This window comes from Centrocercus urophasianus, unplaced genomic scaffold, assembly GCF_019232065.1.
Source record: "Centrocercus urophasianus isolate 14NV4802_14NV808 unplaced genomic scaffold, USGS_Curo_1.0 seq_18, whole genome shotgun sequence".
Taxonomy (NCBI): domain Eukaryota; kingdom Metazoa; phylum Chordata; class Aves; order Galliformes; family Phasianidae; genus Centrocercus; species Centrocercus urophasianus.
The window spans coordinates 20960859-20975714 of NW_024884733.1; the positions used below are offsets into that span (position 1 = coordinate 20960859).

The window sequence follows — 14856 nt, forward strand, 5'->3', positions numbered from 1 at the left end:
GGACATTTTCAAGATGTTCACTGAGTAACAAGGTCTAGAGTGATCACAGATGTGGGCTGATGGTTGGACAAGATATTCATATTGATCTTCCCAATCTTAATGACTCTACGATTATGTGAGATGTTGGAATGGCAGAGGTGAGGAGGATAGGAGCAGAAAGTCTTAGCAGGATGAACAGATGAGCAGTGATATGGTTCAGACTCCAGTCCATCACTCACGCTCAGGATTCCCACAACATAATCTGTATTACAAAATATCTCCTTTAGGCTGCCTTCTCAGCTTGAGATTTTTGGTAACAATAGAGGTGATGACCCTTAAAAAAAGCTGGTAATGATCCAAAGTATGCATATTCCTGCCTTTGCCCCCGCAATCTATCAGAAATTGTGTTTCTTCAGTTACCCAAAATACAATCCCATCCTTCCACACATGCTTTTCCCCAAATTACCTCTTGCTTAAACCTGCGAGCTGCCTTCTCCATTCTCTCCAGAGCCAGATCCCGTGTTCTTCTTGCTTCTTCCATCTTCTGCTGGATTCGCCTGCGACCCAGCCATTTCAGCAGCACAATGGCTGAAGCTGAACCACAAAACAAGGCTGAGAGAACACGAGGGTCAGCCCACAAGGGGTCTACGACCTGCCACAGTCGCTCCTGGATCATGATTTTTCTCCTGGTCTGGTGCAGTTACAAACACTTGGGTCTCCTACCCTCTCCTAAGGAGAATCGATGTACAAAGAATATTCAGTTGCCTTCTGGGCAAGATCAGCTCTGAGGCAAAGTTGTGTTAACAAAATCCAGAAATGGACTTTTTAAGACTGTGGACTTTGAAAGGGTCTGCCTGCCCAAGGAACACTGTGGGTTGGGCTGCAAGCTGCATGCTCAGATCACAAGAGGTCTGGAGGGGATGTCCCTCAAGGTTGTGGCTCTCCAGGCCACTGCCTGCTGCTAGAAATAGTTGATTAACAGAGCTGAGTATCTTAAAAACCCTGGCCTGGCTTATCCCCACATCTAATAATTAATAAGCAGTTAAGCCCATTAACTAGAAGCACCCAACTGTCATCTCTCTTCCCCTAGCAACAGCATGCACAGCCTTCAGCACTGGCTGGGCCAGCCTTGCTTGCTCTGGGGAACTTGCATTTATTGGAGAGGAGGGAGCTTAGGAGAACAAAAGGCTCGCAGTGAAGATTAAGCACAAGCAGGAAACGATTCTGGAAAGGCAGACTGGGACCTATCTGAAGCTGCCTCCAAGGAGTATGACTGTTCTGTCATTCTCTATCCAAGCCTCCTTAAAAAATATTTCAGCAATCCATATCAGGGAAATCTCCTCTGATGGGTTCAGTATCCCATCTACTCCCAGTAGTGTAGTAGAGCTTGTAAGGAGACTGGGTCCTGGGAAGTCATCACTGTCAGATGGAAAGGTCTTCCTTGGGAGCTGAAAGCCAGTGCTCGTGCTGCTGTTGTGCTACCTTGCTTGTACATCCCATGGGATTATTACTGTGGCAGCAGGAAGGGAACTACAGAGAAGAAGCAAGACTTCACTGAGAAACTGATAGCTAAATGGAAAGGAGAGGGTGTCCTTCTTGTCCATCCATGATGGACAGCAAAAATCAGCCAAGTCAGCGTGGACATCACCAACCTCTCCTCACTGACTGTGGGGAGGCGATCCTCATTCACACATCCCAGCTTCAAGTTTCAGGGCCAGCTGCCTGCTCTGGACTGAGGTCCCCAAAACCACACAGTAAGCCCAGCATTGCCCCTAGGCAGTGGGCACGGTTTGTTGGAGGCTTTTGCTCAGGGCTTCCGGAAGAATCCTTATTGGTTCAGGTCCACTGGCATCTCCACCCATAGGACTCCTATGTCCCACCCACCTCCTTGCTAATGAGAGACTGGTTAACGAAACTGGTTAAACTAACGAGGCTGGCTGGGCAGTGAGCTACACCCTGCCAGCTCAGGCCAACACGTGGGCATTCCTCCTCCTGGGACCATCTCCTCCCAACTTGAACTTTAAAGTGCAAACGGAAAATCCCAGACCAACATTTTCCATGTAGGCAGCGATTGCCTACAAATGGTGAAAAACTCAGTCCAAGCTTCTCTGGAGCTGTTGTTACATAGCATTCAGTCCTGGGATGCCTGAAGTTCCCCTCCCTTCCTCTTCCACTCCTTTTTTAAAGCCTGCTAATAAAGAATTAGAGCTCCGGGGCTGCTATTTGACAGGCTGGGCTAAACCCTCTGCCCAGCTCCTGACGAAAACCTATCATTTCTATGACTCTGGTTTAAACAATAACAATGCCTTTAAAACCAAAGCACCCATACCTTTTCCCGTCAAAGCTTTGTTTTGATTTATCTGTGAGCAGTTGCATCAGCAAAACGCATTGTGGAGTTCCTTTCTCAGACACCCACAGATGCCTTTTGGGAGCAGCCGCCGCTGCCAATCGCGGTGTGGGTGCCTGCCAGCAGCCGTGAGACCTCGCTGAAAACCTGGCCTGGCTCCCTCTGCAAATGGAAGGCACGAATGTGCAGCAGAGCAGGGCTTTGACACTGGCATGCTGCTGGGTTTGTGCAAGACAGTGAGCTGTACTGTTTATACCTCTGCTGTGGGGAAGGCAGGCGTACCTAAGGGATGGGGGTTGCTAACCAGTTTTTCCCCTTTATGCTCACCCATGTCAGTGTGGTGTAAGCAGCTCTACCATCCGGGAAGTGGTCCAGCTCCCTCCCTGCTTATCAGAGGTTTAGTTTTGACCTTTGATTGCCGGTGCGTGACAGGAAAAGCCTTTCTCCCTCATAATGCAACTTCTGTGGAGCCGAGAACTGGAGGCACAAACCCTTCCTATGGTACTGAAAGCAGGAATCTGAGTGTCTTAGATAACATGTCCAAAACAAACAAACAAACAAACAAAAAAAAAAACCAACCCATCAAACCTCCCCACAAAAACACACCTGAACCAGACTTTCCACTAACAAAAATCACTGTATTGGGTAAATTGGTGTAAACATTTGACCTCGTCTCACTTTTCCACAATCCACCCAATCATGAATGGGAATGCCAGTCCTGCAGGCAGGTGAGATGCGAGGGCAGCTTGCACCGCGCTGAGCTCAAATCCCGCTCTGGGTGAGGACTCAGACAATCATGTTTTTCTTCGTGACAAGCGTCTCCACTTCCTTCATGAACCGGAGGCACAGCTCCTCCTGCCACGGCAAGGCCACACACTGCACAGCCACCGGCATCCCCTCGGCACTGCTAAAAGCCTATGGCAGAAAGAAAAGGGAGAGGGTAGGGGATATGGCAGAGATGAGATGGGGACACTGTGCCCCCCAGGGGACCTGGCACAACTCACCGTTGCCAGGCCCCGGTCCCACCAGTCTCGGAAATAGCCTTGGTAGTTCTTCAGCTCCTTCTCATCCTCATCCGTCGCCAACGTGACGGGGACAACACCGACAGGGAAGTCCAAGGAGTTGTAGAGCATGGTGTAGCTGACTGCCACTGGGGGAAAAAGGGAGCTCACAGCAACAGGAAAAACCTTCACCCCCCTCTGTGTTTGACCACAGCACACATGAATGCCCAACACCACTTCCAACTAATAGGCATCCGTGCTGCGAACTCAGTGGCTGCAGGATGGAAGCCTGCCTCTTAGTTCCTGCACACACCAGGGTGGTTGTCCAGAAGCCAAGCTGCCCAAGAGCTGAATTCTTCCCACTGCTGCCCAGTGCCTCAGAAAGCAGGGGAAGGAGGAAAAATGCTTCCCATTTACACTGGCAGGGAGGCTACGGCTTGAGGTCAACCAGGCAGTCCTACCTGAAAGCTTTGCTGGGTAGCCAATAAGGAGAGCTGGGCCCAGCATGGGACAAAGCATCACATCCAGATTCAGCTTCTTCCACTGGGCGATAAACTGATGGCAAGACTCCTGAGAGGCAAACACACCGGTGGTCAGTGGGATGGATGCACTGTCCTATGGTTGAAGCCCCGCTGGGCTCCATCAGCTGTGGGGTGAACCACATCAGTCCAAATCCTAAAATCCAGTGGCTTTTGGGGGGCCATGGCAGCTCTTCTCTATTGAGAAGCCAGGCCCAGCATACCCATCACACAGCAACAACCAAAGAGCAATGTGCTATTAACATTGCCTCAGCTGAAACCAGAAGGGAAGGGTGTAGTGCAGTGCTAACCTCACCTGTCACACCATCACACACAGTCACATCGAAACCTGTGTGTGCTACATGTTATGTGCCCTTGTACCACTTGGAGAGTATAACAGTGATTACCAATACTAATATTTCAACCCATCTCATGGTATCTCAAAAGAAAACAGAACCTAAAAAAAGAAAAACTGTGGATGAGAGAACTGAAAAAAATAGGAAAGTCCATTGAAAGAAATTTGGGAAATAAAGCTGCTAATGTCAAATTTTAAGCTTTGGTGACAGATGAAAGTACTGATGCTACAGGTATGGCTTGATGTGCCATTTTTATAGGAGTTGCTGGTAATGAATATAATGCCACTGAGGAAATGGCTTCCTTGGTGCCTGTAGAAGACCATAGAATGTAGAATCTCTTGAATTGGATGAGGCAGAAAAAAAAAACATTAAAGCAATTTTCTTTAACCTTTGTCAACAGATCTGCCATAGCTACCGATAAGCAATGGTCGGTAAAAAAGAGACATAAAATTAATAAGAGATGATGCAATTGCTGCCAGCAACTCACATGTGATGAAATATCATTGCATCATACATCAAGAAAATCTATGTGCAAAAGCTTTGAAGATGGATAATGTCATGCAGATTGTCATCAAAGCTGTAACTTCATCAAGTCCAAGGGACTGGCTCATTGCTAGTCCAGTTGTTCCTGAAAGGTATGGATGGTATGTTTTTATTGTGGACATAATTCACTTTTCTGAAGGAAGGTGGCTAAGCTGGGGTAAAATGCTAAACTGATTTTATGGTTTGTGAAATGAAATCAAATTCTTCATGGAGTCAAAGGAAAAATCTGTGCCAGAGTATGAAGATGAAAATGGCTCACAGAGTTAGCATTTTTGGGGGATGTCACCACTAATTTAAATGAGTTACACACCTGTCTTCCTGGTGAAAATCAACTTGTCTGTGCTATGTTTCAAAACCATAACAGAGTTCAATATGAAACTTAAATTATGGCCAGCTCAAGTTACTGCAAATAATCACATGCATTTTGTTACACTGACTAAGCCCAACCCTGTGAATAGCAAAAAATGTGAGCATATTTTTCTACATGAGGTTTCAAGACTTCAAAAAAAATCATCATATTTGACTGAATATTTGAATTCTTACCCTTCTTGTACTTCATCAAAAATCTCTGATGAAAACCTTGAGAGCTCACTAAGAACTGCAGCCACTTCCAGTGAACCAGCCTGATGCACTAGCTTCACAAAAATTAAGTCAAATATCCCACTAATTTTACATTTTTGCTGCTCTTTTTTATATTTTAATTAAAAATAATATTTAAAAAGTTAGTTAGTTCTATAGCTTAACTCTATTATATACTCTGTATGTGGCTCAAGACAAATCCTTTTCACTCAATGTGCCCCAGGCAAGCTGAAAGGTTGGGATACCTATGCTTTACCTCAATTTCACGATGAAGACTCCAGAGTTCTTCCACTGTGCTGAAAAAGGAAGCAAAACCAATGCAAGTTAGTGAGAAGTATTGCACAGAGCAGCTTTGTGGGCAGAGAAAAGCATCAAATAGCAGATGGGCACCGGTGAGCTCTGCTCCTGGAGCTGCAGCCAAAGGAGGATTTTGGCAAAGCTCAAGCTTTCCCCTCATTGCATGACAGATGCATTAACCAGTAGCAAAGCAGTCAGCACATTTCACTCCTGCAAATTTCATCCAGTTCATAAGCAAGAGGCTGCAAGTGCCCGCCCTTATTTCCATCCTCAGCGCTACAACAGTTGGCAAAGCTCTGCAGTGCTAGCTATGACATGGATATAAACAGCTCTCAGTTTGCTCCCTCCCTTGTATTTTCTGCCTTGTATTTTCTCAGATGCATGCAGCCAGGGAAGTATCCCTAATGTAGCAAACATTGCTGCTCTCCGAAGAGAAACCCAAACCCTCATGTTTGGCATTTACTCACTTTGCTCTCAAACTTCTTATGACATTTGACAACCGAGGCACCTGGCAAAGAGAAAGTAGTAAAGAAAATAGCTTACATTAATCCCAGCTCTGTCCTCTCAGACATCTCCATCACAAATGCAAGCCACTGACGTAGTGCTCAGGCAGGACTTGTGGCTTTTCCCCAAAATGGGGAGAGGGGGCAGAAATAATGTCTCTCCAGTTTGGAGGAGAAGTGTCTAAGCACAACCAGTATGCAAAGCCTGGAGAGTTCCCTCTGGTTAAGTCTTACTGCAACAGGAGACACCTATTGCTTGACTCCATCTAAGCTAGGAAGTAGTGCACCTTACAAAGGGTTTGGTAATCCAGGACAGCAGAGTTTTCATCCAGTTTGGTGACTTCACCAACCAGAAGAATATCCCCAAGTTGCCTTTCTCCAGCTCCCCTTCACTGAAAGAGAAGAAGAGTGTTTAGCTGAACAGTATTAGAAAGCAATTACAGGAGATCAACTTGCACAGAACCAACTCCTCTAAATAGCATATCTCAATGAGAAGAAGGTTTTCTCATTTCCTCTGGGCTCCTCTGTTTCCCATGGTTTTACAGGCTCTGCACCCAGTTTCCTTTGATCTGCCAAGGCCGGTAGCAGTCTTAAACAGAGCCAAAGTTCACCTTAATCTCTTGATTATTAGCTGCCCAGTAAATCCATCTGCAGATCAGCCACTGTCCATATTCAGTAGATCTGCTGCCCAAGTCCAGGGAGGATTCCCATAGACAGGCACCAATCACACAAGCCATTTTGGGTTATACTCACAAATTGTTGAGAAAAGTGACACCTCCATCTGCAAACATTCCCCTGAAGCAGAAGTTATAAAGCGAGTAGTCCACATTTGTAAGTTCAAAGGGCACCAGCTGGAAAGACAACGGATGAGGTGTCAGTGGCACAAGCACAACAAAGCTGCATGGCAGGAGCCATCAAAAGCTAGCAAAGGCCCAAGCTGGGGTCCTTCTGACATCCTTTCAGGAGGGGCTCAACCATTTGATATCCAACCAACCCCAGAGCGCAAGGAACCCTCCAAAACCAGCAGCGAAGGACAGAGAGCACAAGGACTGTTTGGCTACAGATGAGCTGCCATCTGCATCTGCCCCTTTATTTTCTCCATGGGTCCTGGTTTCCAGATACAAAACCAGTCTGTGGCTTTCCAAGCATGCTACATGCAGTACACCTGTGGAACTGCCTGCCAAAGAACATCGCACACAAGAGGTGAAATGGGTTTATTTATGAATGTTCATAGAGTCCCAGAATCATTAAGGTTGGGATAGACTTCCATCTAGTCCAACTGTCCACCTACCACCAATATTGCCCACTAACCATGTCCCTAAGTACAATATCCACCCTTTCCTTAAACACCTCCAGGGGCAGTGACTCCACCAATTCCCCTGGCAGCCTTTTCCAACGCATCACCAGTCTTTCTGAGATGAAATTCTTCCTAATACCCAACCTGAAATGTTGTGGGAAGTTGAACGGATTGAAGGCCCCTTCCCTGACAAATGTGCTTTATGGTCACTCGTGGGTCCTGAAGCCAAAAGGAAGCACAGCTGAAGCACGTCTGTTGGGTTCATGCAACACCCTACCGTGTGGCCAGCATCCTCCAAGAGCTGCTTTGTCTCCCGAACAGCACGTCTCATGGCAGGGCTCGGCATGGTGAAGAAATCTGTTTCATAATAGCCTATGCGGAGGGGCTGTGTACTGGAATACACCTGCAGAACAAGGAAAAGCTCTGGCAGAAACACTGTCAGAAGCCAACAGCACACACACGACGCAGGGCAGGGCACTTATCTCACCATTATACCAAACCACATAACATCGCAGGTCGGCACGCCAATGGCACTTTGCCTAAGAAACAACAGCTCTTCTCACAGCTCTGTATCTCCTGCCAGGTCCCTTACCTCTTCATTGAAGGGAAGGGGAGGAACAGTGCTGTCCAGGTTGAACATGTCCTCGCACAGCAGTGCTCGCATGCACAGTGCCAGGCTCTCCACATCTTTTGCCATCGGCCCCACAGCTGGGGTCACTAAGAGAAACCAGGAGAAAGCTTTTATGGCAGAAGGTCTTTAAAGGGACATGTCCCCCTCTTGGCATCATTCTGACTTAGTTTTGTGTTAGCAGCAGCTCCTTTTATAACCAGGACTAGGAGAGCCTATAGGTCCCTTCCCACCAACAGCCCCATGGCTACAGACCCAGAGTTGTTATCCAACAATATCTCTCCATTGCACAGCTTAAAAAGTAGAACAAAATCTTCGTGGATCACAACTAAAGACATCCTTCCAACCACTAACCCCACCTCCCACAAAGCCGTGGCAGACATCACAGCAAGCTGGAGGGTTAGAAGATGTATCTGGGTTTGTGTAACACACAACTCATGCATATTCCAGCATTCTTCTCCAGAGCTGGGCATGCAGGTGGCTCTCTGAAAGAGTCCCTGAAAAGGAACCTGCTTTTCTCTTTGAACACGTAGGAGAAGCTAACACTAGCTAGCTCAAAGTCCTTCCCAACCTTGCCTTTCTTCCCTCCCTGCAGGGCAACTGCCAGTTCCTACCTGACTTCTGCCCACAGATACCAGAAATGACTCCTTTTTTGCTGCAAAGAGAAACAAAAGACAGCCACTGAATTTTCAGAGAAAGGAACACATTGCCCTCCCTTTGCAGATGCTGAGGTTGGCTGAAGGGGAAGCCCAAGTAACACCCAACCTAGGCCAGAATGGTAGATATCTGACCCATCAGAAACAATTATACATTCTTAGCATGCAGGTGTAGAATCTTCCACTGCCTCTGTAGTGGGGGAACTGATGCTTCCCTCCTCCAGAAAGTGTCTGGGCAGGAGGGAGAAGTGAGCCCTTCCTGGTACCTCCCACATTTCCTCTTGCCCACAGAAGCAGGAGCATCCCAGCACAACAAAACAGGTGGTGGCGGGCGTCACCCTGAGAGATTACAGCCTGTAGCTGGCAGTGTTGCCTGCAGCACGGGGTTTGGAACTCATTAATGTTTAAGGTATCTTCCAACCCACGCCATTCTATGACTCCATGATTACTTGCAGTACCTGAGTCTGTTCCCAGTAGGTTTGAGCGCACAGATCCCACAGAAGGCAGCAGGGAAACGCAGGCTCCCTCCTAAGTCTGTGCCAAAGCCCAGGATGGACCCACCTCCTCCTATGAGAGCCCCTTCTCCACCGGAGGAGCCTCCAGGAGTTCTGGTGTAGAGCAGGGGGTTACACGTCTGACCGAAGATTAAGTTATTGCAGTCATAGCTGGAGAGACAGAGAGTGTGTACATGAGGGGAGCACAGACAACTGCTGATACAGAACCTGGTCACTCCTTCCCTCCCCTTATGGGCGGGATGTGACAAGCTGTCCCCAGAAATGCACTACCACAGGTCACTCGGCAGGGCAGAGGAACATGAGCAGGACAGTACACCTGACCTCACCCCACATCAATAACATTGCGAGCAGTCTTGGCAGACACAACAGCAGGTTTGGGGACAGGATAATTTAAGGTTAACTAGCTAACGAGCCTCCTCTTCCATACATACATTTGCACTGGCCCTGCCAGGCCTGCTGCTGAGGTGTTAATTAGATTAAAAAGAAAAAAAAGTTATTTCAAAACACCCAGCACAGGAAAGGGCGGCATTTTTTCTCCTCCTGCTCTCCTGTGTCTTTGTTTCATGTGAAGCTAGAATGAATTTTCATTCTGAGTGGCATTAAAGTGTAAAGACACCAAGGGTCTGGTGCTTGATCTGCTGGTTGGCAACCCTGCCCACAGCAGTGGGGTTGAAACGAGATGATCTTTGAGGTCACTTCTAACCCAACCCAAGCCATTCTGTGATGGGGTCATTATTTAAAAAGAAGTGTGAAATGAGAAAAAGACTTGATAGAAACCCAGCCCCAACTGCTCATGTACCTGATGAGGGACTGGGGAACATTGGTTTTCACAAATGGAATTGCCCCTTGTCTCTTGAGCACCTGCACCAGCACGCTGTCCTCTGCCACGGGCTTATCGATGTTTTTCACAAACCCCAACATAGAGTCATGGCCCTGGGGGCAGAGTACAACCAGGTTTCCAAATGCAGGATTGCACTTTTCCCCAAACCCTGTATTTTTATCTCAATCTAAAAGCATGTGCACGCACCATCCAGAACACATACATTGTGTGGTGTATTGCTAACAAAATCCAACCAGCCTTCTCCGTTGGCTTGTGTGGGAAATGGGCAGCAAATCCTATCATCCACCACAGCAAGCGTATTCTGCATCAGCTATGACATGAAGCTGAGGTTAAACTTCCCCCACCACCCAATTTCAAAGCTCAGTCACATCATGTTGGTGGTACCTGGCAGTTGATGGAGTCCTTGATGCTGACAGGCACCCCATAGAGCAAACCCTTCTTCTCCCCAGGCTTTGTGTGCTGGAGCTGGGTCTCGCTTTCCTGCATGTACTCTGTGATGCAGTTTGTTTCTCTAGCAATCTGGAGGGCCTTGGGAAAAGAGACAAAGCCTACACGTGAGACACAGCCTGCAGTGTTGGACAACCACATTCTGAAAAGCACACTTGTCTCTTCCTGCTTCCCCACCTCCCCAGCTGGCATCAGGAAGCCCTTTTTGTTCCTTGCCAAGAAGCTTTCGTGCCAAACCCCAACACTTGCCCTTGCAAAGATGTGGGCTACACAGGTGCAAGGTGGTGCTTGCCACTCCTCATTGCTCCAAACCAAGCCCAAGGCCATGACACCAGGCACCTAGCCCTCACCTTTCCCACGTAGGCATAGAAGACATGCTCTGGAGGGAGGGAACCATCCTGGATTTTCTTGGAGAGCTCCGGCAAAGAAAGCGAGAGGATGGAGACCAAGTTCACCGAGGGATGCTAAGGGAAAGGTTGGACATGGTTAGGTTAACTGATGGGGTCCTCCTCTTCCCCCGGAACCTACTGTATTCCATCCTAAAAACAAATGCTGTTCAGTGGTCAGAAGTAATATTTGCTCCTGGTAATGGAATCAAACCCACAGGGTCAGCAGAAACCCAAACTTTCTGCAGTCCTGTCTTCCCCGCCAGACTGGCTCAGTCTTCGGTCTTCCTCAGCTCTGTTGTGCTCAGACAGGTCTCAGCTGGGCCCTGGAGGAGATGCTCTGTAATACATGATTGACTGAACTGTGGGGGGAACTGGCCACATTCTTAGATATTGCTCAGCAAAGAATGAAAACAGCACGGTGCCATAGCTGCTGGCATCACCAAGGGAGCTCACAAATTGGCTGAATGCAGGGAGTTCATCTGGGGCCAGCAGAAATCTCCCTAGCAGGGATGAGCACCAGATTCACGCTGGGCTCTGAACCACAAGCTGGGCAGCTGGATGTGACCGCAGAGCACGGCGTGCCGGCTTTGTGGCGAGCAGCCCCCACAGCCTGCCAGCTGTACTTGGGTCTCGCCGTGCCGCCGAACTTTGGCCTCTGCTAGAAAATACGGCCTCTCCCATTTCCTACGGCTCCTTAACGAGCGGGAAGCTGAGCGTAAAACCATGGCGGGTGAGGCCAGGAGGCAGAAATAGCGCTTTAAACGTGGCGTTGGGATTTTCCTTCTCTTGCTGCTGCGAGCGGCTTTTTGCTGACTCCTGCACTCAACCGGCACGATGCGGGCTGCCCTTCCCTTCCCTCCCACCACCACGCTCATCAGCGGCGCTCCGGCCACATCTCTGCGGGGTGCGGGCATACAGCATTCAAAATTAAAGAATTACTGCAGATGAGGACCCACGATCCTCACTCCCAAACACCTGCCCAGAAACTGCAGGCATTGCTGCTCATCGGCCCGAAGGAAGGAAGCCCTGTTCTCTCCCCGTCCTCAGCACACGTGGGATCAGGGGAACTCATCCGAACCCTGCCAGGGGTGGGGAGAACGCAGCTTCCTGCACCCACCTGCTGCCGAAATGCGCGCACAGCCTTGTCCATCTGCTCCAAGCCTCTCTCCTGCCTCTCCCGAGCCTCCTTCACCTTCCTCCAGAGCCCCCTCCAACGCCGCCATCGCAGGAGCAGCAGCAACAGCCCGGCCGAGCCGCACAGCACGGCAGGCACCGAAGGCACGGCCGCCCGCATGCCGCTCCACGCCCCGCCGGCCTCGGGCTGCCCGCGGAGGTGGAGAGGAGGGAGGAAAACCCGGGGAGGACCGCCTGGCACGGTGGGCTGGGCCCTGCGGAGCGAGTTAACCGCTTCGCTGCTTGGGCGCAGGGTTGGGCAGCGGGGAGCGCTCCGGATAGAGCCCTGCGGTTCTTCTGTTGATAACGTGTGCTGCTCTCGCTTTGTGCTGGGGAGGATGTGTGTGTAACCGCCCCGCTGCGACTTATCAGCTGTCTGGCTGCAACCTTGACTGAGCGCGCCGAGAGAGCAGGGGGGGCCAGTGAGAGGAAAAGAGGGGGGGAGAGAAACAGTTAACATGCCAGCCGTCTGCTTCAGGGCAAGTACAGCACGGCATGGTGCTGTGCTTTGCTCGTGGCTGCATCCTCCAGTGGAAAGCAGCGTCTTACTAAGGCCCTATGCTTAGGTTCGAGGGGAGCTCCAACACCTCTACCTTCTCACTGGACTTCCATGAGTCTGTCTTTAAAAAAAAAAAAAAAAAAACACGAAAAAAAACAAACCACTCACTGTTTGCAAAAGTTCATGCCCAAATATTTGGATAGTTTGGAAAACCTGCTGGGAAGGGTTTGGACTATCTTCTCCCTCCCACTATCTCCCTGCAGGACACACTGTGCCTAAGCCAGCCCTGACAGATGCAGAGCTGAGCTACAGAACACCGCAGAGCGTTCCACATCTCCAGCCCCGGCTTCCTGCTGTTGTGGTTCAGGCCACCTGCTTTCCCTCAGCCTTCCAGCTGTCAGGGCTGCCCTGGCACAACTGCCCTGGGCTGATATGCAGCTCCATGCACAAAGAGTCCTGGCATCGCCTTTGCTGATGGCAATATTCAGCCTCGGGAATATTCAGCTCTTTTAACTCATTGCTTACAGCTTCTTGCTCTCTGTCTGAGGACAAGCAGCTCCTTGGTTATCTGGGTCAAGCATATTACATGCAAGAATAGCCTTTGTTTCCTAGACCTTGTGTTTTTTTCTCTCATTCTTTTCTCCTCTCTGCCTTTCAGACAGTGGGGTTCAGATGATCACAGAGCCAGGGCACTGCACTCCATGCAGACTGAGGGCAGCAGGGTGGCAAGGTCTTGCTTCTATCTCCATACGCATTAGCAAAGTTCAAACTTTGGGATGATAGATATTAGGATGGATCTTGCCCCTGCCTCTCCCACATTGCCCCAGCGGTGCCACAAAGCTGTGTTTACTGTGGGAGGGACAGAAATGCACAGCACACACTGTTGGCAGGACCGGTTGTCTGACAGCAGCTGAGAGCAGACCCCAAGGGCACGGTAAGCACACAGGAATGTTTTCCAACGCCATCTCCTGGCGTCTGGAGATGTCTGGCTTCTCAAGTTTTAGTGACGAATAGCTGTGTGCATGTGCAGATAGATGTTTCTTGGGTGAAGCAATCCAGCTCTGGCATTCACAGCGTATCCACACACTCCAGGAAGCAGCATCTCCTGTTTGCTGTCCTTGGCTGATTGCACTTACTGCCCTTTTTGTCTGAAGAAGCAATGAGCAATAGTTCTCTGTCACCAGGAACACACACACTACCATTCTCCCATTTCACCCTATTGCTATCAGGTTGCTCCCAGCAGTTAACTACCTGCCACCACTACCAATCCCCTTTGCCAGGGCCTGGCCCTCTGCAATCAGATCCAAGTTACAGCGATCTGTCTTCTTCATTTCTCCTCTCTGTAAGTAAATTGCATGTTTCAACCAAACAGTCCACTTGGTGACACCCTTGGCATTCACCTTGTAGATAGCTCTACCTGTAGAAGACACCTCTATCAGTAGAAGACGATCTTTTGCTCCTTGGGCACTTGCTTCTTACACAGGGGGCAGGATGGGGATCACTAGCTGGCTCACTGCTTAGCTCATCAACTCTCAAGAACAAAAGGATTCTTCGTAGTATTCCCATCAACATTACGGATGACATAATATGCAAGATATTTTCCCTTGTCTCCTTATTCCCAGCCCAGGTGACTTTTAGGTGAGAAACATAACAAATAGGTGCAGATGCATCCATTTGCTATGCTAAATTCTGGTGCTTTCTGGCTAGAAAGGGACATGGGATATTGGGAAGTGCTTCTCATGTCCAGTCAGCTGTGCTGACATCAAGTATGGTGCTGCTATTTTATGGTCCCTTGGTGGGAAGGAAGGAAAAGCTGAACAGGTCCCCAGGATCACGGATGTTCTTTGACAGTTGCACTAGATGATCTTAGTGGTCTTTACAACCTTAATGATTCTATGGTTCTCTGGGAGATCTCTGGGGTTGTTTAAAACCACTTTAAGCAAACTTAAGCAAACAGTGCACCTTGAAAGCACTGAGGTCAGGCTCTGAAAACCTCCTCCCTACACAAATGAAGGAGTGAGGACTCATTAAGGAGTGAGGACTCATTTCTAGCAGTGCTCATCTTACAACAACCCAAATCAGAACAGCTTTGCATGTGAACATGTGAACATTAAAAACTAAAGAGGAAAAAAAAAAAAAGGACAGAGAGAGAGAAAAATATTTAAGCATCTAAAATTACTCCAGTAGTTGCTTTACACAGCTGAATGAAGATAATTGTGTTGGCAATTGTGAGTGATTACAGTATTATCTGCCATCAAAAAAGTTATTTTTTTGAATGCTAAAGGAAT

The 14856-nt window shown here is 48.7% G+C and overlaps 2 protein-coding genes across 7 annotated transcripts in view; both read right to left on the reverse strand.

Moving 5' to 3' along the window:
• LOC122160558 (vitamin D3 hydroxylase-associated protein) overlaps positions 1 to 2850 on the reverse strand; it is a 12139-nt gene extending 9289 nt beyond the window's left edge. The window contains exons 1-2 of one of the 4 annotated variants that reach the window (XM_042819176.1): positions 2654 to 2850; positions 446 to 573 (exon numbers count right to left, since the gene is read on the reverse strand). In XM_042819176.1, coding sequence (XP_042675110.1) covers positions 446 to 573; positions 2654 to 2657 — 132 coding nt within the window. In that variant the 5' untranslated portion in view covers positions 2658 to 2850. Of the gene's footprint in view, positions 1 to 445; positions 709 to 2308 lie in introns of all 4 variants that reach the window. The other 3 variants (XM_042819175.1, XM_042819178.1, XM_042819174.1) reach the window with 3 other exon arrangements.
• Positions 2851 to 2943: 93 nt separating this feature from the next.
• Positions 2944 to 12205, reverse strand: LOC122160557 (fatty-acid amide hydrolase 1-like). Of its 3 annotated transcripts, XM_042819172.1 has the most exons (16): positions 12014 to 12205; positions 10858 to 10971; positions 10445 to 10588; positions 10263 to 10370; positions 10019 to 10152; positions 9163 to 9369; positions 8663 to 8703; positions 8013 to 8137; positions 7698 to 7823; positions 6877 to 6974; positions 6416 to 6515; positions 6088 to 6128; positions 5580 to 5619; positions 3789 to 3897; positions 3331 to 3476; positions 2944 to 3241 (listed from the first exon to the last, which is right to left on the reverse strand). In XM_042819172.1, exons 1-16 carry the CDS (start codon positions 12188 to 12190, stop codon positions 3113 to 3115), a joined length of 1839 nt encoding a protein of 612 aa, XP_042675106.1. In that variant the 5' UTR covers positions 12191 to 12205; the 3' UTR covers positions 2944 to 3112. The 3 variants fall into 3 exon arrangements, 2 of the variants coding, with proteins under 2 accessions (XP_042675106.1, XP_042675107.1); XM_042819173.1 differs by lacking the exon at positions 10263 to 10370; XR_006168864.1 differs by lacking the exons at positions 2944 to 3241; positions 3331 to 3476 and having other exon boundaries at positions 3846 to 3897; positions 6411 to 6515.
• Between the last annotated feature and the right edge of the window lie 2651 nt (positions 12206 to 14856).

What these genes read in the sequence shown, in the direction of transcription:
- LOC122160557 (XM_042819172.1), bottom strand. Translation starts at nt 12,190, where the DNA reads ATGCGGGCGGCCGTGCCTTCGGTGCCTGCCGTGCTGTGCGGCTCGGCC. An exon ending in AGGACTCCATCAACTGCCAG is followed by an intron (nt 10,371 to 10,444) that starts GTACCACCAACA and finishes TTCATGTCATAG; the next exon opens with CTGATGCAGAATACGCTTGC. An exon ending in GTCTTCATCGTGAAATTGAG is followed by an intron (nt 3,898 to 5,579) that starts GTAAAGCATAGG and finishes TTTGCCTCTCAG; the next exon opens with GAGTCTTGCCATCAGTTTAT.